Raw genomic sequence first — 27,757 nt, forward strand, 5'->3', positions numbered from 1 at the left:
GTTCGACGGAATGTTCACAAGGCCGCTCGACCGTGTCGGGCAAGTGTCGCCTGATTGGGTCGAGTCGAATTTGTCCACCAAGCTACTTTGCAGGGAGCTCGATGGCGTCAGGCGTGTTCCCCCGATCGGGCATAGTAGTGAACAACGACAGGGTCAAGGTCGCCTGATCGGGGCCCGAGAGCAAGTCCGTGTTTGGGAAATAGATCGCCCAATCGGGCGGTAGTTAGTTTTGACGCGAAATGCGTTTTCCTAAGTAGGTTATAAATAGGCTTTTTATCTAATTCGTTTTATGCGGTCATTAGTGCTAAAAACACATCTGTAATATGTTATTCTTGAAGAGCAATAAAACTATTCTCTCTCTGCCGTGGACGTAATCAACACACTGTTGGTGAACCACGTTAAATATGTATGCATTTTTTCTTTGTCTTACATTCATTATTTGTTTTTTCTCACACTTATCATAACAAGAGTAATTGAAGAAATGGGGTTATGGGAAAAGGGTGGTGCTCCTCTAAGGGTGCGTTCTATTCAACTTATTGGCCCTGAACTTATTGAACATGAACTGAACTTATTGGAACTTATTAAACCTGATTGGACCTGATTCAACTTATTGGACCTGATTGAACCTGTTTGGAATTTATTGGACCTTATTGGAACTTATTGACCTTATTGAAACTTATTAGACCTTATTGACCCTGATTGAAACTTATTAGACCTTATTGAACCTGATTGAAACTTATTACCTTATTGGACCTGATTGAAACTTATTTGACCTTATTAGACAAAAACATTGACCATGAATAACATAAATATTACCACTAACGTAGATACTACCCCTCAAAATTTTTTATGGAGTAATAATTATTTAATTCATCCCTTAAAAAATAATGATTATTAATTATCTTTTATGATAATTAATTTAACAAAAAAATTTACTATTTATATATTTGTCTATACATAACTTTCACCAGTAATATATCTAATAGTCTTGTTTTGATTTTATAAAACACTAGTAGAAAATAAAAAATTAATTAACTTTTATTGCTAACAAATTAAAATTGGCACATATAAAAAATTCTCACTTCACTTTCATTAATGTGAAGGTAAGTAGATAGCATTAACTTCTTCCTTTATTTCTTCTCCTTTTTCTCCTTTCATTTATGTGAATTTACTAGAAGATAAAAAGAAAACAAAAATAAAGAGAAAAAAAATGCTCAAAATCACCGTAGCTTTGCAACATTGCTTCATTCATTTCTTCTCCTTTCTTCTCCTTTCTTCCTTATGTTTTTTCTTTTTTTTGCTTTTCTCCAATACTCCATTAGAGACACAAACACGAAGTCACCAATCATAATCTTAATTATTTGACCATGATTATAATATTATTTAATAATAATATAATCACCTAATAGTAATATGAATAATCAAATAATAGACAATAATACAAGTATAATACTATACATTGTGATACTTTAATAAAAAATTATAATAATAACATAATCAACTAATAGTAATATAATAATAAAATAATAGACATAATACAAATAAATAATAAAATAATAGACATAATACAAATAAATAATAAAATAATACACTAATACAAGTATAATACTATATAATCATTGTGGTACTTTAATTAAAATTCTAATAATAACATAATCAGCTAATAGTGATATGAAAATATGAATAACAAATAATAGACAATAATACAAATGTTTATTAAATATTGACTATTTGAACCTTATTGGACCTTATTAGACCTGATTGTAACTTATTGCACCTGATTGGAACTTATTGCACCTGATTGGAACTTATTGGACCTTATTAGACCTTATTGCCCTTATTATACCTTATTGCAACTTATCTGAACTTATCTGAACTTATTGGACCTGAAACTTAATTTTTTAGGTTGAACAAAACGCACCCTAAGAAGAGAACCAGTAGCTTGATAAGTATTTACTCAAAAGGCACGCAACGAAAATTTTATAAATGATCCAAAAAACTTGCTGTATTTTTTTTTTGCGATTTTATCTACGAGATCATACTATATATCTATGCGACAACTAAGAACATATCCTGAGCCAAAAACTAGTTTACAACAAAATTGACTTTGTGGAGCTTAACATCATAGACAAAGAGGAAGTTTCACAAGATATGACTAATTGACTAGACTATAGTGAATAGTCTATAATCAAAATTTTCAAGGGTGAGATCCCCATAATACTTCAGAAACAACAGTAGCAGCTTCTGCCTCAGAAACACAGGCTGCTGTGGCTCTCCTCAATATCTCCATCTTAATCTCCTTCTTTTCTCTCTTCTCCATCCCTTCTCCTACCTCTACTTGCACGGTGAACCTCGCCGTGCACCCGGAAAACGAATGATTCGACACGAATTCACCCTTTTCTCTTCCCAATTCATCACAGATTTCTCTGCATTTTCCATCTTCTAACTGACTTACTTCACTTTCATCACTCTCAGGCTCTACTCTTTGCAAAAACACAAGCTTCTCAACCAACCCACATTCAATCATGGACTCTAGCACTTCTTTTCGACCGAAATACGCCATTTCAAAGAGGCATTGCATTGCCATTAATCTAACCTGTAAATCTTCTGAGCTTAATAACCCAATTATTTTGAGGATTTGACCATTTTGCTCCATCTCATCAACTAAATGCCCTCTAATTGATTTCACAAGAGATATTAAAATCTCAAGTGATTTGCTTGAACCCATTACTATTAAAGTAGAAATTGTTAAACCCATCAACAAATTTCCCACAAAAACATTCCGATTGAATCGAGTTAAAGCTGCAATTGCACACCCGGCTTTTTCTCGAACACTTAGTGTGCATTCTTCATCACAAAGTATCGACTCAAAAAGTTCAAACAATCTCGCTTTTAGGATCAAATTCTGTAATTCTAAATCAAACCCAGTTGAGATTCGACCCTCGAATTCATCTAAAACCCTCAATTTCTCCTCCTCACTACATGATTCCTGGAGAATTTCAATGAGATTTTTGATATCTTCTTTGTCAAAACAGAGTTGAATTTCTTTCTGAATTGACAAACAAAGTTGATAAATTTGGTAGGAAATTATACGGCGTCGGATGAATGAATGAGGAGTATAATCTTGATAAGATTTTAGATCATTAATGAGGGTTTTTAGCTGATTAAGGTTGATAAAAATTGAGTCTTGAGGAGAGAGAAAAAAAGGTGCTCTGTTTTCAAGCTCTAAAAGAGAGATGATTTGCGGTGAGTTTATGTCTACAATTAAATAATAAAGGGGTTTGTTTTGTAAATCGTTTAATAATTTGTTTAGGGTTTTAAGAAATGAAATTACTTGATTAGAGTTTTCATCAGCCATGGATGAAAAAAGTGGAGAAGAAGAGGAGAGATAGAAGAAAAACTAACGATTAGTTGTCTGCATTTTTGAACTTAAAAGAGGTTTCAACTACTAGTCCAATTACGCGGGACCAACCATTCAATCCAAACGGTTTTCTCTCTCTTCTCCTTCCATTTGGAAAGGTGAAAAACTTCACCATTGCAATTCATAGATGTGTACATGTTTGTATGGTGAGTAAGGTGCGCACATGTTTGTATGGTGAGTAAGGTGCGCACATGTTCATGGCTAGTAAGTCAAATATAAATAAGTATTAAATCAAATGAACATATGTACATAGCTAATAAGTCAAATGAACATGTATACATCTCTATTACTGTTAGTATATGTTCATTACTATTGTTCTTTATGTTCATAACATAGTGCTTGATTTTCACGATGTTCATCTTCCTCACCATACGGACGTGTACACCTATTAATTTGCACTACAATTGGGAATTGTGTTTGTAGGGTCCAATAAACATCTAATGGGTAGAGTCGTAGAGATATCTAGCATGATTTTTCGTGTAACAAATATCTTTTGTGTACATAACCAGTATTGCTTGTGTTGTTTTCTCTTTATGTGTTACACGAAACACAAACAATATTCGTTACATGAAAAATTGTGTTAGATATATCTAGCCGTTAGAGGTTTATCATACCTCCTACTTTCTAAGCACTTGAAAGTTGAAATCCAAATTAATTAGTTAGTTGTTAGGTTGGGTAATATCACCATTTAAAAAACTTTAATCTAATATGGAAGGTAACATTATAAACAATGAGCAAGAAATAATCTTAAGTGTACAATGCTCACGGAATCACGATATTACTTGGGGTGTGTGATAAAAGTTATACTAGTGACTTGTTATAGAAATCTGACACGTTTTAATCTTCTATCTTGGATTATGTTGTAGCAATTCAAGATTGCTAATAAGTAATCTCTCTGTCTCATAATATAGTGATTGTAATTTTAGTCGGATACAACCAAGTTCCAACAACCCAATAATGATAGTCACGTGAACAAATTCCACATAATAATTGTGTTTTTTGTAAACGAAGTCTACATTTACTCTTTTGGACACCTATTTCAGGGTTTGAAAAACAAAATTGCATATACAACTGTTTTAATTATCATAAACTAGTTTTTAATCCCACACAATGTCCGGAGTATTAACATTTTCATGTCAAGATATATTATCTAATGCTGCATAACTTATTGGTTAAAATTTTAGTATATTAACTCTAGGTTACCGAGTCGAATCTTATATGAAGCATGTTTCTAATTTTCTTAAATGTGTGTTATGGTGACATGGAATGAACAACTAAAGGGAGAGTGTCAAGTGACGCATAGACGATTAGACGTGCTTAACGACGCTTTTTAATATAGTAGTATAGATTATGGTATGTATTATCAATATATAGAAATTGGTTGATCTATTAGGCATATTACCCATTACTAATAGAATTTATTAGTCTCTCTTAAAAAAAAAATTATTAATCTTGCATGGACTTAAACCACTTATTTAACGTAGTGACCTTTTTTTCCATATAGTATTATTCTAAAAACTTAAGTTATACTATATAGTTAATAGCTATCACTCTTTATGACATTAGTTTATCATGATAAAATTTTCACTTTATGACATAATAACCTTTTTTTTTTTCACATAGTCAAACTTCACAATTTATATCTACTTATCTTTTATACCTATTTTTTATATATATATATAGTGACCTTTTTTCCATGAATCACATGAATTAGCATCAGGCCCGCACTAATTTAGTGTGGACCAAGTCCATATAAGTTTTTTACTTGAATGTAAAGTAGAATCCAACTCGACAACAACAATTACTATTTTGTAACGATATACTCCATCCGTTTCTTTTTAATTTACACACTTTCCTTTTTAGTCGTTTTTTTAATCTATACACTATTGTTTTTTTCTATTTTGGATAACATATCACATCTACTTTCTCCTCTTTTACCACCAATGTCATTCACTTTTTAATATTTTAATTCACTATTTTATTTCTCTCTTTCCCATTTCAATTTCTCTTTTATACTTTTGTACTTCCTCTATGGTTCCTCCCAAAGTAAAGTAATTAAATTAAAAAGAAATAAAGAAAGTATTAGAAGTCGGTAATTTTTTTTTTTGAAAGAAATTATGTCTATCTAAATTTTAATGTAATATCACAAACTATAGCGCAATTATTGGTTGTGCTATCAGGGAGAGCACATTTCCCCTTCTTTTTGCCGGTAGTACTACTATCAAGTACGAGCTTGTCTTGGCAACCAACTATTTGAGTCTCTTAGGGGACTCAAACGGGGGTAATTTGGTCATTTTATGCGTTGGAAGATTTCACGCGCGTGTGGCTGACATTTGCTTGCTAGGTTATAATGGTACTATTCTCCGAAAATATTGATACCTTGGTACCAGTCCTGATAATAATTTGATACCAATGTCAGGTTATAATGATACCATTATGTTTTATTTTGGGTGTATGAGTTTTTTTTGGACTCAAACCGTTGGTTACCAAGCCTTTATCCACCAAGTACCAACCCACCTACTGAAAACTTCCTGCTACCAGTCGTCACTTTTCTGCTTAAATCTCTTGATTTCAACTTTGTTCCTTCACTCCCATTCTTAATTTCACCATTTTTGTTTCTCTCTATAAAATCCCCAAGTCTAATTTTTTTCATCTTTATTCCGTTGCTCCGCAAATCTACTTGGTGTATATTTTTTATTTCCAGGTAACTATTTGATGTTTCAACCCTTTATGTTTTGTTCTTGAGTTAGTCTGACATTCTTTAAGTTTGTTAATTTGTTTGAATTATAGTTGTATTTTCGATTAGTTTTGCTGTTATGATACTTAGCTTTATTATGATTTAATTACTGTTGACAAATTGACTTAGGTATAGTCAATGAAAAATGTATGTTGTTGTTCTTTGTTTATATGCTTTATAAGTTAATGCTGGTGAAAAAATACATATGAATGTTGAAAAGCTATGTTAAATGTTACATATTCTTGTAATTTTATATTGGGATTTTGTTGGCGAAATTAAGCAAAAGTATAAAAAAATATACTCTTTCCAAAATGAGCTGTTATAAGTAACATTATTGAAGACCAAGGACCCTTGAGTCCAATAATATGGCTTCCTATCTCCCACATGGGAGACCATGGTTCAAATCTTGGTAGAAGCAAACAAAACATTTCAATGTGTGTGTGTGTGTGGGGGGGGGGGGGGGCAGGGCTTGTTGGGGTTTCGAGTGAGTGACTGTGCGAGGGCAGCCTATAGGAAATTCTTCTTACCACGGGAATCCGGGGTTCCTGAAAGGGGGGCCCCCAAAAAAAGTAACACTGCTGAAGAAAGTGGAAACATCTAGGAAATAGTGAGTAGTGACCCATATAGGAGTAATATTAGTTGCTCATTGAAGTTGCTCAATTTTGTTCTAATAAACCAAAGATATTGTGAAGTATGGAGTAGTTTTTACCGCTCGATTCGTAAATAATCTCTCATTCTATGTTCAGATCTTTTTGTTTTGATGGAAGATTCACTTTTTCCATTGTTTTACTTGCAACTTTATTGTGAGGGCTTGTGCTTAAGGTTAAATCCAGTGTGTAGCTGTTGTTTAGTGTCATTTCGTGAGACGGAGATGTAATAGCCTGATAGGAGCTAATCATGTCACTTGTAACCACAGATTGTATAATACGAGTTCAGTAGAATAACTTTGTGTTTTTCTTTCTTAATAGTCCCTTCTTTCTCCAAGTTGAGACGAAAAAGAAGAACCCGGTTGCTGTGATTCTTTCCCTTGGTTATTTTTTCTTGGTGTTTACTGGTGCATAGTGAGACTAATATGGGGTTTAGAGGTTCCTCCGGCTGGAGTAAACCCATTGTCATCTTTTCCCTAGGATTATCATTTATCCATTTTACACCATACGTCTATTTCACAGTTTATGGTTTCAGAGGGGCATAGCTTGGTTAACTAACATTCATTTGAGACAAAGACATCATTAAAGATTCTAGAATCTAGATTGCCTTTTTTTCTCAGGTCCTGTGAATCTATCTATAAGGTGGTTCAATTTGGAAGAACGAAGGCCCCATGTGAAGGTTAAGGCTGTTGAGTGGACAACAGTTTTCTGTAAGATAAACTAGAGCCTTGTCCCCTTGTCTCTAAATGTTTCAATTATGTGCTATAGAGGCACATACTCATCTCTTCCCATTACATGATGTGACAATTGGCTTGGGCCTATGGGGTATGGAGTAAGTTTCTTGTGTTTGACGAGTCTTTTCTGTTCTTTACTTATATGATACGGCATAGCTAATGTGCTAGTGAGAGGGGTTGATATTGGGAGTAGTAAACGGCAGAGATTGCTATAGAGGTCTATGCTTCTGGCAGTAATTCAGGTGATATAATTGAAGAAAATTGAGTGCGTCTTCATAATGTAGAGGGGTTTTGATGTTGTGGGATTGTATGGTGTTTGTAGCCTTGGTTTATTGGATGCTGCACTCAATTGCCTTCTGTTTGACGTTCAGTGTGATCAGCATTATTTCTTGGAAATTTCTTTTGTTTTGAAAAGGATATGTTTCCCTGTGGCTGCATTATATTATGTTTTTTCTGATTAACATTTTTCTTGTCAGCATTGTTGATTCTAGAAAGGGAAGATGTAGTAAGAGACATGGATGAGCTTTGCTCTGTAAATTAATTGGTCACACTTTTGTAGGTTTTTGCTGAATGATTGGTCTTCAGTCTTCTTGAATACCTGTCAAATCAATTTGTGAGGATTCAATGCTCATGGCTTTCAGGACAAAGAGAATAAACTTCCGTTTTTTATTGTTATTATCTACAATATTGAGTTCTTTGAGCAGTGGCCATGCTGGGTTAACTAGTGCATATGTGCGTTCAGAACGGCCTTCTGTTGACATCCCTCTTGATAATGAAGCTTTTGCAGCTCCAGAGGGTCCCAATACTCCTCAACAGGTCCGTACATAGTAACATACAAAGCTTAGGGAAATTGATAAATATTTGTATGCTTGGGAATTTGGATGCATTAGTGATAACCCTTGTAGATCCAATATTTGTCATTTAGAGTGATATTGCAGTAAAGCTGTATTATCTGTACCAATAGTAAGGTACTGAGAATGGTGGAGAAGTTAAAAACTTGTATGAAGATTTCTGTTGCAATATTAAAATTGCCTGTCCATTCTTACTTTTGTCAGGGTGTTGTCTTTCACTGTAAGAGAAACAAGGATGAGCAAGAGATCAATTTTTTACTTTTTATGCGGATCAATGTTCTTGGAACTGTTATAATTTATTGTTGGTATTGCTTGCTATGGATAAACTTTTAAAAAATTTTCATAAGAAAACTTCTTGATAATAACAATTCCCCAAAAATTTCTGTGATTAACAGGTTCATATAACCCAGGGAGATTATGATGGAAAGGCTGTCATTGTTTCATGGGTTACACCTGATGAACCAGGGCTTTGGAAATTACAGTATGGAAAATCCAAGGACTTCAAACTTAGTGCTGAAAGCACCATGACTAACTACACTTTCAATAAATACAATTCTGGTTATATACATCATTGTCTTCTTGATGGTCTTGAGGTATGTACTTTTACTACTCCCTAAACTGCCCTTTAAAGGATCCCTCAAAATTTTATTCATGAACGACAATTTGTATGGTTATGAACTTATGATATAATCATTTAGATGGTGATATCAGTTTGGAATCGTGTTATTGCATCTCTCCAACTTCCATATTAGACTGTTCATTGTTCAAGCTGAACTTCTTCAACTAATCAATTCAAATTCAGGCCTTTCTTAATTATTGAAGTGCATCCTAGGAGAAGCTATAGCTGACAGATGTAGTACATGTGTAAGATGACACTAAGATGATTGCCTTCTTCTCATCTTTGGTGATCAAAGAATCATCTCAAGAGTCAAGACACTTCACATGCAAAGTTTTGTAATCTATGAACATCAGAAATAATGAAATAAGCACCCGAATTGCTAACTTCTATAAGCCTTTAGTTAATTCCCCCACCCCCACTTCAACAATAGTTGAGCTTTGTAACTTACAGCTGTGTCATTAATCATTAGATGTGTGCCAATACCAGCTGTTTTAAAAGTTCTAATTCATGTTAGTTTTTCTTTTTTGGAACTTAAATTTACTTCTGTTCTTCGGCAAGCTGCTCTTCACCTTATCACAGTTCAGATAATAGAACTATATCATACTTGAATAATTAGCATGTTCCTGTTGTTGATGTAATTTAATTCATGAATATGTTTCTTAAATATTATCTTTCTATCCTTTCGAACCTTACTAATTTCAACATCCCTACTCTTCAGTACAACACAAAGTACTATTACAAGATTGAAGCAAGTGGTTCGTCTCGTGAATTTTGGTTTCAAACACCTCCAAAAATCCATCCTGATGCTCCCTATACTTTTGGAATCATCGGTAAGAATTGTGATGAAAGTCGTGGTGTATATCTTTTTCAGCTGGCAAAGACAGACTAGTCAGAATCAGTTTTGAATCTATTTGTAGGAAGCCCACTCAACTTCTATATATAAATTATGTTGAGTTTGAGGGTTTTTTCCCCTCATTTTCTCTCTTCCTGTACCCCTAACTTGCAGTGTTAAATGAAATTATCAGTTTTATAATGCATTATGAGGCTTTGCCAGTGAATTTCAAGTTCTCAGATCCATGTACCACAGTTAGGATCATTTTTGTGTTAGTATGCAAGATCCATATTCTACATCTGTTCTGTATGTGGCTTGATGAGCAAAATTATCTCACTTGTATGGGAGCTGTTCTTCTGCACCATATGTACATAACTTTGTGCTTATATCTTAACTCATAAGAAATGTGTTACAGATCCTTAGAGCAGATGTCACCTCCTCTATTCGATATTAATTGCAACGTTTCCCTTATTTGAAGTTTCACATTAATTGCAACGTTACCTCTCTCTATCCCTATCTTATCACATGGGTCCCTCCTTTCCACTACCTCTCTCTCTTCTCTTCTCATGTCTTTCTTGGAAAATGTGCCAGTGGGTGATGTTGCAATAATAGTGGAACGGAGGAAGTATTTGCTAGTGGAGTGTCGATGGCACGGTTATTATATATTCTGATATTTTCTACAGAGGTGACTGGATGTTCACCCAAAACTAGAAATGCAGAAGCATAGAATGCAATACAGCAATAGACATTATAGTAACAGTAAACATAAGTTAGCACATCTAAGGTATCTTAAACAAAAGAAAAGTGAAATATGCTGGTTAAAAATTATATTTCGGCACAATAATTTCATTTTTTTATTGTTATATTTCTCAAACCTTTCCAGTAGCAACTAGCTTGTATTGCTGAATGATATTGGCAATTGAACCATTGATATTAACTGGAAACTGGAGGCATAAATTACCTTTTGGGTATTTATGGACTGTGGTTGCAATGGGTGATGTATAATGACACATAGCGCCATTTTGAAACCTGCTTGTGCTTTTTTTTTGTGTGTGTTTTGATGCTGATGGACATCTGTCCTGGTTTCCTAAAGCTGGATGATTAAGTAACGCATACCTACTCATTTTCCTACATTAGGTGACTTAGGTCAAACATACAATTCTCTTTCTACTCTCCAGCATTACAAGCAAACTGGAGCACAGACTGTATTATTCGTGGGTGATCTTTCTTATGCTGATCAATATAGATACAATGATATTGGGGTTAGATGGGATTCTTGGGGCCGCTTTATTGAGCCAATTGCTGCATACCAGCCATGGATTTGGACGGCTGGCAATCATGAGATAGAATATATGCCAGACATGGTAAGATTTTGGTTGCAGATGCCTTAGCATTTTATCTGGTGTCTTCTTTATATTTTGTTTTCAGACGGGGTCGGGTATACAAGAGATAGTTTATTTCCCTTATGGAATTTATAATACGAAGTTACCAAGACAAAGCAGCCAAAGGGAGGGCCACCTTCTAAGAAGTGTTGCCAATTAGGCGGGCTCCTCAAAATCTCAGTTGGTCACATTAACTCTTTGTCGCCCATCCCAATAATTTTTTGTCTTATTTTGTATGGATACGAGAGTCCTTTAGGTGGAAAATGGTCCTTGAACTAGAGTGTGCCTCACTGCCTTGCATTATACTATTCATAGCATAATGCTATGCCGTATTAATGATGTAAATGTAGAGTTGGTCTTATGGTTGGACAAACCTTTGCATGCGTAATTATCTCTTAATTTTTCATGGTTGACTGGCATCAGTCTGTAGACTCTTTCCTGCTCCAAGTTTGACTATCTTAAAACTTGATAGATAGACGCTTAGTTGAACTTCGTCTCCTAAGTCTTATCTTGTGCTATGTAATTTTTATTTTTGGTCACATGTTCTGTAATTTATGTATGATATGTGGTTTTCAGGGGGAACTTACTATGTTCAAATCTTACCTACATAGATATCCTACTCCTCATGTCGCGTCCAAAAGCAGTAGCCCACTCTGGTATTCTGTCCGTCGTGCATCTGCTCATATTATTGTGCTATCCAGTTATTCTCCATTCGGTAATTTGTTCTTCCATATTGTCTTTTTCATACATATTTCATTTCTAGATCATATAGTGAATACTGTCAAATATGAAGAATGATGTCATGAATTGCTGATAATACTGGAGCGTGGATATGGGTTGGAGTTGGTGGTATGTTTTCATTCTATATCAATATAATTAGCTGAAAAGACTATCGATGCTGGAAATATTATGTGGCCCTGATCTCTGGCTGTAGGTGGATTGCTATACTTTGTTTGTTGTGACTAATATTCTGGTGATAAAGTGTCGAATATGTCCCATGTCTTGTAACTCAACTGTCAATTCAATTGTAGTTTTGATCATCGTTCGGATGTCATTGTTCTAGCTTTCGCTTTCATATTGTTTTGAAGATCGGACCTTAGGTGCTTTGTTTATTTCATTACTATGCGTGCCTAATTTATATTTTATTTTTTCAAACATAAATTGCAGCCTTTTTGGGCATAAATAGGGGTAAAATTTTAATATTAGACTTTTTTTTGCTAAATTTTGTAGACTAATCCTCTATCACTTAACCCTTCTTTTATATATATTTTTTTACTTATCTTTCTTTCAGGTTCTTAAAATTAAACTTGATGAACGATAAACGAATGTTAATTGCATTTATTTAGGATTTTTATGTTACATTGTTATAGTCTTTTGTGTTAAAGTAATTCTGCTATGAATCAACATAGCTTGTACAGATTATAATAGTAAATGAGAGAGATTAAGGAAGAAGATGAACTTTGATTGAATAGTAATAGTAAAAACAGCAACAATATCCGATATTCAAGCTTTCGAGAGGCTTGATTCTCTCCCAATTGAACTACTAAGAGCTCACCCAATTTTTCCTTAACAATTTTCAACATCCTTTTCTCTCTTTAAGTATCCCTATATATAGTGTAATTACCTTAGCACAACTACCTAGATTATTCCCCGAGCTACTTATTATGATAATACCTAAATTACCCTCCCTATGATATCAGTTCATAGCAAATTCATTTCACTTTGTTAATTGATTGCGTTTCCCGTTTTGATGTAATACTTGATTCTGTTATTATATTGATTAATGTAATATTCTTTTTTACTTTTTTCAGCATAAATGTATAAAATCTTATAGTCAATGTTTTTTGGTGGCTCAATGTTTCAACATTTAAGTTAATTTTTTAATGCTATATTTGAGTTTGACTTTGTTTTTCTCCTTTTTTTTTGTAATAGTTGATTTACTGATGGACACTTATTGAATTTATAGGGGGACACAGTAGCTACCCCCTTCCCTTATATAATAGAGACATAAAAAACTTTTCACGGATTCCTGTGTTGAAGTGTTTAGATGCATGATGCATCTATTTGTCTTTCGGCTGAAACATAGATGCTGCAACAATTTGTGGTAGCTATATCCCGACTATGTACTAGCTTTACTGTTTCTATTTGCTGCTTGTTGATCACTGCAATGTCAAGGTATTCTATCCTTGGGTAATGCTCGAGTGATGCCAGTTTAAGAATTCTGCACATGCTGATCCACTTTGTCTTCATCTTGAACAGTTCGATCTACCCCTCAGTGGATGTGGCTCAGGGAAGAACTCCATAGGGTGGATAGAGAAAAGACACCTTGGCTTATCATTCTAATGCATGCCCCCATTTACAGTAGTAATGTAATCCATTATATGGAGGGTGAAAGTATGCGTTCTGTGTTCGAGAGCTGGTTTGTTCGGTACAGAGTTGATCTTGTCTTTGCTGGCCATGTCCATGCCTATGAAAGATCAGTATGTATATTCTCTTCTTTGCTTCCTGGGATACAATGAAGTGCTCATGCTCTAAAGTTGCTTATGTTCATTTTTGATGTTATGAATTTCGAACTTCCGTTGCTTTGTATAACTTCGATATTCCAATGTGAAATGATGTTGGTCTGCCTGGCCTCTGGAGTCTAGATGAATCAAAAACTGCTAAAAGAATGAGATTCCACATGGTTCAACCTCAGGCAATAAAAACAGTATTTGTATTCCTTTTTCTTTTTAGGTTAGAATTGAAAATTGCTAGATTAATCAACCTCATTATATTATGTCAACTAAATAGTTTTTGGTCTGGCTTTTTTTGACAACTGACCCAGGGTCATCCCAGGGGATCTGGAAGTGTGCTCGCCAGGAGGCATTTGCCTGGTAGTTTTTGATGTGTCAATATGTGGAGGGGTATAGGAAATAGGAAACCTTATGGCATATGGGTTGGTCAATCTAAATGATTCTTGCCTGATCCGGTAAACAAAATTGACTGGGAGCTTTCCAGTTGTGTTGTTATTTTCAATTTTAATAAGCATCTTTGAGGTGAAACGAGAAACTGTGTGGGACACTGAAGTTGTAGGTCAGAAAAAGTAAGACCTCGAGTGAACTTCTTGAGACATCCCGAGATGGCTGGCAACTACCTTGGTACAGAGGGGATATACAGCGCTGATGTTCACAGTGCACCTTGTTTCTGATTGACAAGTATGATTCTGTTATCTTTATAGGCTAGTTAAGGGGTTTTTCAATCGGCTCTTGTACCTAAGATCCAGCAAGCTATAGAGCTATTACCCATGGTCATATTTTAGAGCTAATTATACCCAATAATGATGATTCAATCTGTTTTTTGCACAATAGAATCGGATTGATGATGCTGTTAATAATAGTTAAATATAATTCCATGGTATGATTGTAGAAATAGCACTTAAGAATAAGGCTTTCAATAATCTGTGCAATAATAATAAAGTATGCATTGAACAGGGCTATGTCACGAAAATTACATCAGTTTTGTGCTTAGCATCTGAGTGTAACTCTTCTGTTTTTAATGCTCAAAAGTCTAGTAGCACAATGTTCTCTCTGTAACACTTTCCTCTTCTCTATATATATAGCAAAATCCCTGGGATGGGGGGGGGGGGGGTCCAATGGGAGAATTGATGGCTAATACAAAAGCTTCTTTTTTTTTCAGTATCGGATTTCTAATATACACTACAATGTAACATATGGTGATCGATATCCTGTACCGGATAAAGCAGCTCCAGTTTACATAACCGTTGGAGATGGTGGAAATCGAGAAGGTCTAGCTGCCAAGTAAGTATGATGACGGATAGCTTTTAGTTCCTTTGGCTAAATGATATCTGCTGTTCATGGTGGTGATCACGAATCCAGGATTTTATGTTTGGGGGGTCCCGATCAAACTATCTATGAACATATAATGAGTATAATAAAGAAATCGAACAATAATTTCATGACACATACAGACAATGAGAACAGAGTTTCAAATTTAATAATAGCTCAAACTTTATACTTCTGTTCATGCAGGTGTTTTTAAAATACTTTCAACATATCTTATTTTTGTACTCCATCAATCTTTTTAATATATGTTGCTCTATAACTTTTTTTTTATTGGAGAAATTAACTTAAAGATTCTAAACACACAAGTTTGACCATTAAATTCTTAATCACTTGTCTATTACAATAAAAGGGGTTCTAGAGATTAAAAAGCTCATTATCTTACATAATGATATTTTTTACTTGGTTAAATTTAGTCTATGAAAATTTATAGGTAATTACAATTTAGTCTATGATATTTACAATAAAGGTAATCGCATTGTTTCATAAAAATTGATGTCTAGAACTCCCACCAATTAGTTAGTGCTTTGGTCCCCCCCCCCCCCACAGGAAGGCACATTATTTCTGCATTTTGGATATCTTCCGTCATGCTTATGTCGCATATCTGAAGGTTATGATCAATTTACAGGTTTTGGGATCCGCAGCCTGACTATTCTGCGTTCCGGGAAGCCAGTTATGGGCATTCCACATTAGAGATTTGGAACAGAACCCATGCTATTTATCGGTGGAACCGCAATGATGATGGGAAAAGTATGCCAACTGATGATGTGGTATTTCACAATCAATACTGGTATGTGCTGTTGCTTTCTTGTGGTCTTCTCATTCCATGTCTTTCAACTCTCATCCCTCATGGATAGTGTGTGTGTGTGGGTAGGTAGTGAGCAAGGAAATAACAGAAGATAATGCACTTTCTTGCTCTTTACTTGCTGTAATCGTTTGGATCTGGATTTTTTTGTTAAAAAAGGAAAAAGGCTCTGATTGAAGAGATTTGTACTAGATAGAGTTTACCTGATGCTTTTATTGATGAATATAGAAACCTCTGTCGTGCACTTGCCTGCTGTCCGTTTATGATGTGGTTCTCGTAGTAAGTTTCAGGGATAATAGTAGACTTAGCAAAGGTTTCACCTGCAATATATATGCTTGTTGAAGATGAATTGGAAAATAAGTTGTGTTCCTGTCGATGGGTTGGGTAGTTGGACTATCCTATATGTTTCAGATTGGGTACTTGATAGTTGATACCTGAAAACGGAAGGTATCTTGCCATATATAATAACCGAACACCTGTACCTGATTAGATTCAGGTTCTTAGAATGTATATATATCTTAACTCTTAAGTCAATTTTCTGATGAATTAATTACAAAATTCTATTCAATTCGATCTTTCAGAAGGGAATGTTGTAGTTACCCCTTTCATTTCCATTTTACTATTCCCTTTTAGAATATCTCCGTTACAAACCAAAATTTTGACCATAATTTCTTACCAATAATATACTTCAAAGAAAAACGTAGTCATGTGGGTACTTGTTCAAATAGTTTCAATATATATTCTAATTATCAACATTCCATAATTTTTACTAATGTGTAGTTCAAAATACTAATGTTAAACTATGTGCATTGATGACCATGAAAAAGTAAATGGAAAGCATCAAAATGAAATGGAGGGAGAATATGCTTCTTTGTGTTTACAGTTTGATAATTCTACAGTTCATTGCCTTACATGTGACTATGTGAGTACTCTAATCTTATACTGAAGGTACATTGATATTTCGGAACAAGTACCCAAAATTTTCAAGAATGTATCCATTATCTGAATCTAAAGGTGATCACCAGCCGGGCCGGGCTTTGGCCATAAAATTGGCCCATTTTCAGCTAAAATTCCCGCAGCAAAACCCACTTATTCAGGCCTGGTAAAGCGGACTTTTCGGACCAGTTTCGGGTTGAACCAAAATTTAGCCTAAATTTCCATATTTATAATGCCCCTCGCCCGGTCCGAAAAATCGTGCCCAAACCCTTGCCCATTTTCGGGCCGCCGCCCATGTTGATCACCTCTATCTGAATCTCTAAACTTGGAATTCCAAACTGAATTGATTTTTGACTCATATACCCTATTTTTCTGATTGGATGTTAAGACTTTCAGATAGTTTTGCACATTTCAGATATTTTTATGATTGGCTTCACATTATGATGAGGTGGTCCTATGTGTAAAAATATATTGTCATTCAGGGCTAGCAACCTGCGCCGCAGGAGACGAGGAGGCTGAGAAAACAATGTGTCAACGGATATGAACTAACATTCCTGCTAGACTGGTAAAGCTTATCTTATTCTTGAAACATTGGCACAGGAATAGGAGGCAGTATGCATTTGTTGAGGAGAGCAGCTTGTTATGCTTTCAGGTACGTTCACCAGTTTTGAACCTGGAAATTGGAATGCTGATCTAGAACATCTTTCATGGTACACCGTACGGCGAAGACTATTTTTGTTCATTTGTTTATTCGGAGCTCTTCCTTTTGGGTATATTTTACTCATTTTGAGGATTTAAATGAGCAATGAGTGAAAAATAACCTTGGATGTGCCATGTTCACGATACACCCGGGTGTATGGTAAAAATTGTATTTCATATGCATCATGGGTTATACCGTTATAGTTAGACATGTAAAATGAATTTTTTCAAATCCTTTGTATATAAATGATTCAATTCTTTGCTTTGTGTATATTATATCCTTAGCCAATTTATGATAGATGACCCCTTTTGTATTTATGATATTTTTTTCAAGGCCAACATTGAGTTATTTTGACAAAAATATCTAGGTTGGTTTGATTATTGAATTCTTTTTTTTAAATAAAAAGAATTCTTTTTTTTAAATAAAAAGAATTCTTTTAGGTTGTAGAAGACTAGAAGCTATAAAGCTAGTTTCAGTTCTCAATTTTAGGAATATTCACAATTTTTTTTGGACCCCCTCTCAAGAACCTCGTGGTTTGATGAATTTTCTCGAGCTGCCTTCGCACAGAACTACTTACCCAAAGGCCCAATAAATCATACAATTGAAGTATAATATATGGAAATTAACATGCAAAACTTCAAAAGTTTTTTTTTTTTTCTATTAGGTAGTTTTCTCTTTCCTCCTTTATTAATTCCCGTAGTGAGGCCCATTAAAATTATACTCCTAAATTTTCAATTGTTTGTTTAACTTGAACTTTTGCACTATTTTACATGACCCACTTCCAAATAAAACCAATCTGGTGCGAAAAACTACCCAGAAAAAATGTTGTCAAAAACTACATATAGTAACAAAATGTTGTAGGATGTGGATGACTACCCTTTTTGACATGAAGGGGGATTGACCAGTTTTTCGGTGTTGAACCCCATGTGTGGCTCTTGTGACGTTTGAAATTGGTCATAGTTCGAATTTTTCTGTGATTTTTTTCTTAATGATACTTTGTTTGATAGCTTAACAAAGAAACTTAAGTTGAAAATAACAATTTATATAAAAATACAATCCAACAACGCAGAAAGATTTACGGCATAGAAAGAGTCATAACAAGATACATGCTTCTATGTTGTCATTCGTTTGATGCAAGTACGACTCCCAACAACGCGGTAGAAATCCCTACGAAGCCCGGATCTTAACCACTCGTTAGTTGTGTAGCTCTATCTTAAGCCTTATTCTTTTGAACTTCTTTTCCACTTTTTCGGTTCAATTCACTTCAGGTCCACCTAGTCATGTCCGGGTTTAGTAAGTTGCATGCTTGTCTTAATTAACAAGAATTTGAAACTCAAATTACTTGCACTATAATGGCCCATTGTAAGCATTGATGCACATATGAAATAGAAAGAATTTTACATGCTCTGGCAGTCAAATCACCTTAGGGAAAGACTAAACGAAAGCTCTAATTATATATCCTATATACATAATTCAGCGTGCTTTACTATTATGACGGTAAAAGATATTTCAAGATTTATCTACAGTAAAAGCAAAGAAAACATTCCCTTAAGAAGGAGCTGCATTGCATCACAGTCAGAACTGATGACAGTGAAGCACGGCTTGAGTCGAACAGGGAGCTCTTCGAGTCTTCGCTTGAACCTTTCTTTCTCTCGTCTCTTCATATAACTTTCGGATCATAGTTAACCTGAGCTTGAGCTTTCTGTTTCAACTTTTGAGTGCATATCATGCAAAACTTGAACGAGAAGAATCATTTTACACCTACTCTTTGATCAAGCAATTAAGGTATTGCAGCATCATGATTTTCCTACTTAAACATCCCTCATTATCGGCTGAGGAGCCCACTTCAAATGCAAGGCTAGCCTACCAGATTTCGTTCCATCTAGATTAAAGATGTCATAGAGATCTTTCTCCAGCAGTACTCTGGTGAGCGTCATGATGCATCTTCCCATGTAATTCTGCAACACCAATCATTAGGATAAACTTGTACTGTTGCAAATGGAAACAACTACTCTTGATCATGAGTGTAGTTAAATACTTGGTTGAATCTAGGCTAGCGAGCGTACCTTTCCAATTGTGTCGTGATCATACACCTCACAAATAAGCAATTCATGCAAAGCATCCTCAACAACAAAGTCAAACGTTTGGTTCCAAACTGGATTAAGAGTTTCATTTAGAACCTGCAATAGAATAGAGAAAACAATAATTGTCCATTTTCTGAAGCTCCAGATTAACTTCTCCCTACTTCACCTTTTTAGTTAGAGACTGGTTGTAAACAATAACAAAGGTTCATATGATGCAAACAGAAAAATGAGATATGGAAACCTACCCTAGTTTTCAATTTTGTTCCTGCCTTCTTCAGTGACACAACCACGTATGGGTCAGACTTTCCGCTCAGATCCATAACTGGCAAACTTTCAGCAGATACTATTGTAACAGACAGTACCCCTCTAAGGATGACCTCGCGCTTCCTTTCAGTGGTTTTTCTTTCAATATCACTTACATCTTCATCAGTTGTGTCTTTTAAGACTCTCTCCACTTCCGTCAACGGCACACTGGACGAAAAGGGATTGAGAATCTGGTTCTCTGTGCCAAACGGACAATACAAGAGCTCCAAATGCACCTGCAGCCCAAAAGAGGCAAAAGGGAAGTATTATGACAACTATATAGCTATGCATAATAAACTGCAGAGACATAACTAAGGTAGCTGAACATTTTATAATAAAGCTCTTTTAATAACCATGATTTCCTCTTTCTTAAACCCTTGTTCTATAACCTCAATCGAAAAGGAAAAGAGAACAATAGAAATACAAAACACGAGATGAAAGAACCAAAGATGTGGATTATTTACTCTATAAATTTATATACTATCATCATTCTGTGTCTTTCCAGGTAATTTCAGATAATTTATTTAAAATTTTCCTTCATTGAACTTTGATATCCTGCTAACCTATACTACAAATCAGAAGCAAGTATTGAGAGAAGGACTTCATGAGACCACCAACTTGCACCTCAAATCGAAGTGATTAAATTGAGGAACTATAGAGTTTACACAATATAGAATTCATTGACAATATATCAAATCCAGAACTGTCTTCCGACAACATATTCAACAAAGTAGGGTAGCTTAACACAATATCTGACTTGAGGATGCAGTCAAGATCACGATTAAGAGACGGTGCGATTACAAACAAAGAAACTTGCAAATCATCTCTTCTGTATTTCATCAACTAAAAAGATCCTTTCCTTTCGTTTATCTTTCTTATTTAATACAGATCCTTTCCTTTTGTTTATCTTTCTTATCCAATACAGATACATGAAAGTTCGAAGGAAGAAACTTAAGAACTGTGGCCTGTGGGCCAGGTTCCTCACCTGTCCTCTCTTTTTAGTATCCCTTTGGACCTCCAGGTCCTTGACAAGATTCAACCATTCAACTTTCACTTTACCAGGCTCAAGCACATTGATTGGTATTTGTGCACAACCAATGAGTTGAGGAGGTTGAAGCCCTTCATCATCGTAGACTCTAACAGTTAAGTGCTGCGTGGATGGATCCTCAATTACGAAGTCGAAACTCTCGTTCCATATTGGATTCAGTTGGTTGTTCTGAAGGAATTTAACGACGTCATCCAGGATGATGTAAAAAGTTATAAGCTAAATTAGATAGATGAGAAAAAGGCTAAAAACTTACAATTGTTTTGCTTTTTTTGGTTCTGTTACTTAATGGACGTATGAACAAGGAAGCAAAAGGATCAGACTTCCCGATGAGGTCTTTATTTGACAACTCTTTAGCTTGAACCAGCTTCACCTCCAGTATTCCGCAAGGTTTCAGTTCCAAGTCACTGCACCAGATAAAGTCACTAGCTAACGTTAATAATCTGCCCCCTTACTTTAATCTGCAACATTGATACTAATTTTTTGACTTGCTTGAACTTTTTCTCCCCTTTTCTGTTAACAGTCCCATTTGGTTGAGTTTTCATTCTTTTCCATGTCATCACTAGTTTCTACAACGGTGAATGATAGAACATGGTAATGTAACAAAATCAGGTAAGTTGATGCTAAATAGCAAATATATGTATATAGCTTTCTGAACATCAACTCTGACATATACAACAATGAAACAGGTCAGACTAAGAAGACAAAAGCATATAAAAGCAGGGAAATGAATATAATGCCATCAAGGGATTACAGTGATTTAATCAAAGGGAAGATTACTTGCCTGTAGTCTCCAGGTATAATTGGTATTATCGTACGAACTGGCCATGTTATAGAATCTTCTATAGCATCTCTTATCATTTCCTGTAAAGAAAATGACAGATAAATTACCAAATAATGATCTTAATCCTACAAGTTGACATGTTACAAGCAATCCAGGGATCCAGCCCGGTGGCTTACGAGTAATAGCCTAATCTAGAAGTACACATTCAGGACAATAATAGATCAATTAAGAAACTTAAGGGGGTCGATAAAGTGTTGGGAGTTTGATGGATCCAGAAGAATTATGATTGGCCCATTGGGTAGAAATTGTAGTTTTCAACAGTAAATCTTGAACAAAATGTCTCACTGAAATATTAAAATGTACTCTACTCATATATGTTGAGGTAGTGAGAGGTGGTAGCTCAGTAGCGTACCATCCCGAAGTCCAGGCATTGCCCAAGGTTCGAATCCTCATCCCAACAATATGTTGGGGCATTTACTTCTGGACTGCTTAGCTTTTTACCCAGCCTTTGAGTTGGTGTGCCCTGCAGGCTACTAGGCTAGTAGCCTAGTAGAGGTTGGTCTTCGGACCAATTATCTTCCAAATAAAAAGAAAATATGTTGAGGTAGCGTGCAGTCTATATGGTAAATGTGATTCCCGTCGAGCTCTAACAGACAAACCTTCAAGCTGAGATCATTATCTAAAATATTAATAACAGATTTTTGTTTTGAAAATGTAGCTGATTCACCTCCCAGTATTAAGTAACTCAAAAGCTTTTCCACTTCAAGCTTCCGTACAAGGTGACACACTGACACATTCCCAAATTTTCTTCGACGTGTGTGCTTTTAGGTATAACTGAATGCATGATTGCATGAGATAATGAGATGGTAATATGGTATGGTTACGGTTACAACTATTTAAGAACATAAATTGCTCCTTGATGACCCTTAGCAAAACATCTTTGAGGAAAAGAAGAGAATGATTAAGGCGTCGTATTTTCTTGCACTAACAGGACTACTATTAGCGATAAAAGGAACGAAAACAAAAAGGTAATAAAAGTAGCTTGGGTCGAACATATATTAAATTTGTGATGTCAAGTTTCAATCCATTATATGGATTAGGAACGTAGCTACGTACAAAACAAGCATAACAAAAATGACAAAAATCAAATCCCCCCCCCCTTCTCTCTATCTATCTATCTATCTATCTATCTTGCTCACTCTGTTCCTTTCTCCTCTGCAAGCAAGTCATACCATAACAGCAGTACAGCATAACCCAAATAGAGTTTACAGTTCAACAAAAATTCTGATGAGTTACAGAGAGTTTTTCTCTACTGATGGAAAATGACACATTTTAAAAGTTATTACTCAATAATGCAGCTAATCTAACCATGCATGCTGAACAAAACCACAGAAAAAGAAACACTTAGGCTCCGTTTGGTAGGGTGTAAAACGTTTTCCCGGAAAACTGTTTTCCTCTATTTTCAGTTTTACATTGTTTGGTTGGCAAAAGAGTGTAAAACCATTTTTCCTTGGGGTACAATTACTCTCCCAAGGATGGAAAACCATTTTCCTTTCAAAATGAAGGGAAAACTATTTTCCTTCTCTCTCTTGTACACTCCTCTCACTACCTCCTTACTTTCCCTTTCATTTTCCTTTCATTTCATCATTTTTTTTACATCGAGCCAAACAACGGAAAACTAATTTTGGAATTGTGTTTTCCATTGTAAATTGTTTTCCATGAAAATCATTTTACACTGAAAATATTTTACGCCCTACCAAACGGAGCCTTAATGCACACAATTTGCAAAAGAATGCTGCGCCTATGTGAAGTATTTATACAACTACTAATCTACTATCGTATTTTGTAAGAGTAAATAAAGAAAGCACTTTCTTACATCAATAGAATCAGAAAGCCCTGGAACCATGGACATGTCGCCACCAACAACTTTGAGCGTGAAATCCAAGTCTTTCTGCATCCATAGAAAGATTAGGTCAATTGACAGGCAATAAATGAACCTGATAAGTGCAGCAACTTTGAGTATTTCGTTTACATTTTTCAAAATGCTAATATCTATTTCTCTTTCCAGATTTCTTTGATAAAGATGCATACCATCTCTCATTTAAGAATGGATTTATGGATGTCATTGAGGGATAAAGTCCTTCATAAGAAAAGACATTATAATGTAAAGAATGTATGTCCATAATATGGTCCCACACCTTCTTTCTTAAAGAGAAGCATATAGCACCAAAACAAGGAAACTCGTCCACGAGAGGCTTAAATATTATTCTGAAGAGCCCAGTAAATCCTATATTTTTTACCTACAGAAACATACCAAGAACAAAACATCAATGAGTGAGTGTATTAGAAACTACTTTATATCAAGACATTGGAAGGTCAAAATGTTCGAATATTAGAACTAGGAAGAAAGTAGACGGATATGCAGGAGATTTCAATAATACAGTAATCAACCATCTATACAAAATAAGGATAACAGTATTTGATTCTAAAATTTTCAAGTCCTGCTTCGTGATTCTCTTTTGATATGAACTTGGGATTTCCATGAGTGGCCAGCAAAGATCTATGGTCATACATCAGCGATTTAGTGCATCAGAAATTTGCACTCTTTCAATCGACTCTCCATGTACTTCATCATATAATGCTACAGACATTGTTCTATAGAATACTCTTGCAGCAAAGAAGAGGTCACTATGTACCTGTATAGGCAATGCAACACCAACATGAGTTTTTACATCGAGCAAAATGTTAGGGTTACCATCCCACTGCATCTCAATTTCCAAAATTATCTCCCCAGGCGCACTATCAAGGACGCAAATTCCTGAAAACCCAGACAATAAAAGATCAGTAAGCTTTAGCAATAGATATACAAAATCACCTCCCAAAGAGTTCATGAGTGTCATACCCTGTTACATCCATCTGGGATATCCTTTAATGATGCAGAACTTGTATCAGATAAGGACACTAAAACTAAGGCATAACAACGTTTACACATCCTATAAGGTCTGAAATTTCAACTCTTTTTTGTAAACAGTCAGGACTGACCTCATGCTTACCCTTAACAATAGCCTAATCCAAGTAACCAACTTGCACAATTTCACTTGGGAACTTTCACTTAAGAAAGCTGCAACGCAGCTCCAATCAACATTCGACCAAAGATATTTCGGTAGGCTCATAAGCAGAAACTCAGAGAAGCTAATAACATTTTTTAACAGACATGATATTATAGCAAAGAAATTTATTGTTTTTTCCAGATAATTTATGCATTAAATCTCGAGTTTCGAATTTCCGCATAGTTGCTTTAGCTTTTTATGATCAAGAGCTACCAGTCTACCAACTCTGAAGATCTTTTACGTAATTTCTTATAGACTAATATTTCCTCTGATGGCATGAGCAAAGGATATGCTATCATTTAACGAAGTTGCTGGATTGAATAATTTCACCTAATTGCTAGATTTCCATCGTGCCAACCACCTCGTTAATTGATAGATATGAATCATATAATTCTATCTGAACACATGAGAGTATTCAATATTTTGATTCTCCAGCTTACAAAGCGAAACTCTGCTTAAGTAACAAAACATACAGTCTTCTCCCACTCTTTTCTTTGCAAAAGAAAAAATCTGATTACGCACTCAGTTTCAAAAAACTTTTGATCATCACACTGACCTGTAAATTGAGGTGCAACAGTCCCAAGAGTCAGCTTCCTAAATTTCATCGACGCTAAGATGACAGGTCTATATTGTTCAAGAATTGGCTCCACAGAGCTCCTTATTATCTCTGATGCTGCCTAATTCAATAGCCACACCCTCAAATAATTATCATCAAATCAATCACAATTCACAACAATCACTCATTTCAATGATTATAAAGTGGAAAAACTTACTTCATCAATATATGGCCAGAGTTTCTCTAACTGAGCATTAAGCCATTTTAACTACAATAAACACAATTCCAACATAATTAGTAACATCTAAGCATGTAAGTATCTTTAAAACAAGAAAGTTGCAAAACCAATTCAATCCACCTTTTCCATTTCAGGAAATACAACCCAAGTTGGGTACTGCTGAGGTGTGAATAGCTTTCTTGCATCTTGCACTGTCATCTTAGAAAAAGCTGCCACTATTGCCGCCTTATGCAATAAGTACCACAATCAGTTAATCCAATTTCATCCCAATAACAACAACAACAACAACAACAACAACAACAACAACAACAACAACAAAAACAGCAACAACAACAACAAAAACAACAACAACAACAAAAACAACAATAACAACAAAAACAACAAAAACAACAACAAACAACATCATCAACAACAAACAACATCATCAACAACAAACAACAACAACAACAACAACACAAACACGTCGACAACAACAATAACAACAAACAGCAACAACAACCGCAACAACAACAACAGCAACAGCAGCAGCAGCAGCAGCAGCAGCAGCAACAACAACAACAACAACAACAACAACAACAGCAGCAACAACAATAACAACAACAACAGCAGCAGAAGCAGCAACATCGACGATGACATCAACAGCAACAACAACAACAACAACAATGACGACGACAGCAACAACAACAACACCAACATAATCAGCCACAACAACAACAGCAGCGGCAGCAACAACAATGACGTCGACAGCAACAACAACAACAACAAAATTATTAAAATTGCATTAAAAAGAGGGTAAGAGAGAGAAAAAGACCAAATCAGAGCGGCGTTTGGCACGAATATTCTCATAGTAAGCAAGAGCCATGATCAATCCAATACCAGAAGCAACTCCAAATATAATTCCAAAAACAAAACCCATCTTTCAAAAATGGGTTATTTCAGAAGAATATTTGAGCTAAAATCAAATGGGTATGAATTATTTTGGTGATTAATCTTGAGAATTTGATAGGGGTTGAATTTTAGTGCTAAGATTGTTCATTGGGGCATATGGTCGAATATGTGGAGAACATTTTTGGAGAGAGAAAAAAAAAACAGAGGAAGAGGCAGAATCATGGGAGGAGTGAGAATATGGGAAGGTGCGAGAATGTTACATGTACTAACGTGATTACGAGGATTAAACAAATGATTAAAACTGGATTATGAAACAAGATTTGGGTGTATTTTTTCAGCTTTTGTTGTTGGATTTTGTTTGTTTTGTTAGTTAATTTTTGAAGTTGGATTCCAGTTTTAGAATTGAGGGAAAAGTAGTTTTTATTGTTGGACAAGGTTCTTCCGTGTCCTGATCTTTTTCCTTTTTCACCATTTTGCAAGGTGTTTTCTTTTGTGTCACCCGCTATCAAATGAATCAATACTCATTCACAATGTTTGAGAATACATCTTTTTTTTTTTTTTTTCATTACACCGTTTTGTTTTTCACGTTGTTTACTAGAGGCGATCATTTTGGCCCGGCCCGGCCCGCTTTTTGGACGGGTTTTGGGCAGAATTTTTCGGCCCGCGGGCCCGGCCCGGTCATATTTTTTTGCTTTGGGCGGGCTTTGGACAAGCCAAAAACAACTTTTTAGTCTATTTTTTGGCCCGCAAAAGCCCGCTGATTAAGACTGGATTATGAAACAAGATTTGGGTGTATTTTTTCAGCTTTTGTTGTTGGATATTGTTTGTTTTGTTAGTTAATTTTGAAGTTGGATTCCAGTTTTAGAATTGAGGGAAAAGTAGTTTTTATTGTTGGACAAGTTTCTTCCGTGTCCTGATCTTTTTTCACCATTTTTACAAAGGTGTTTTCTTTTGTGTCACCGATCTTTCGCAATTTTTAGGAGGGAGGGCTGATAGCTTAGTGGAGCACCATCCTCAATTTTAGGTATTGTTAGAGTTTAAATCCTCATCTCAATAATATATCAGGGCATTTATTTTTGGGAGGTATAGTCTTGTACTCAGGCAACTCAGCTTATGAGCGGCTGTGCTCTATAGGCTAGCACCGTAGTAGTGGTTGATCTTCAGACCAATTATCTTTCCTAATAAAAAAACAAATTTTTTGAGAATACTCCTTTTGTTCTTTTAATTACACTATTTTATTTTTCAC

The 27,757-nt window shown here is 35.2% G+C and overlaps 2 protein-coding genes across 8 annotated transcripts; one reads left to right on the forward strand and one right to left on the reverse strand.

Annotated features, from left to right (window-relative positions):
* Window positions 1–5,930: 5,930 nt before the first annotated feature.
* LOC104909073 (bifunctional purple acid phosphatase 26) lies at window positions 5,931–17,820 on the forward strand. Of its 6 annotated transcripts, none has more exons than XM_048639224.1 (10): window positions 5,931–6,125; window positions 8,099–8,355; window positions 8,786–8,983; window positions 9,728–9,839; window positions 10,979–11,205; window positions 11,800–11,938; window positions 13,483–13,703; window positions 14,899–15,020; window positions 15,691–15,852; window positions 17,404–17,820. In XM_048639224.1, exons 2-10 carry the CDS (start codon window positions 8,164–8,166, stop codon window positions 17,498–17,500), a joined length of 1,470 nt encoding a protein of 489 aa, XP_048495181.1. In that variant the 5' UTR covers window positions 5,931–6,125; window positions 8,099–8,163; the 3' UTR covers window positions 17,501–17,820. The 6 variants fall into 6 exon arrangements, with proteins under 6 accessions (XP_048495181.1, XP_048495182.1, XP_048495183.1 ...); XM_048639225.2 differs by lacking the exon at window positions 5,931–6,125 and adding an exon at window positions 6,728–7,637; XM_048639226.2 differs by lacking the exon at window positions 5,931–6,125 and adding an exon at window positions 6,728–7,515.
* A 1,025-nt stretch (window positions 17,821–18,845) lies between these two features.
* LOC104909062 (synaptotagmin-5) lies at window positions 18,846–27,107 on the reverse strand. 2 transcript variants are annotated; one of them, XM_010698252.4, is made up of 13 exons: window positions 26,435–27,104; window positions 25,744–25,848; window positions 25,603–25,653; window positions 25,386–25,506; window positions 24,416–24,537; window positions 23,918–24,019; window positions 23,596–23,670; window positions 21,720–21,799; window positions 21,192–21,342; window positions 20,876–21,106; window positions 19,833–20,126; window positions 19,570–19,683; window positions 18,846–19,461 (listed from the first exon to the last, which is right to left on the reverse strand). In XM_010698252.4, the coding sequence occupies exons 1-13, from the start codon at window positions 26,537–26,539 to the stop codon at window positions 19,315–19,317; spliced, it is 1,698 nt and encodes a 565-aa protein (XP_010696554.1). In that variant the 5' UTR covers window positions 26,540–27,104; the 3' UTR covers window positions 18,846–19,314. The 2 variants fall into 2 exon arrangements, with proteins under 2 accessions (XP_010696554.1, XP_048495180.1); XM_048639223.2 differs by lacking the exon at window positions 23,918–24,019 and having other exon boundaries at window positions 26,435–27,107.
* Between the last annotated feature and the right edge of the window lie 650 nt (window positions 27,108–27,757).

Source organism: Beta vulgaris, chromosome 2, assembly GCF_026745355.1.
Source record: "Beta vulgaris subsp. vulgaris cultivar EL10 chromosome 2, EL10.2, whole genome shotgun sequence".
NCBI classification, from domain to species: domain Eukaryota; kingdom Viridiplantae; phylum Streptophyta; class Magnoliopsida; order Caryophyllales; family Amaranthaceae; genus Beta; species Beta vulgaris.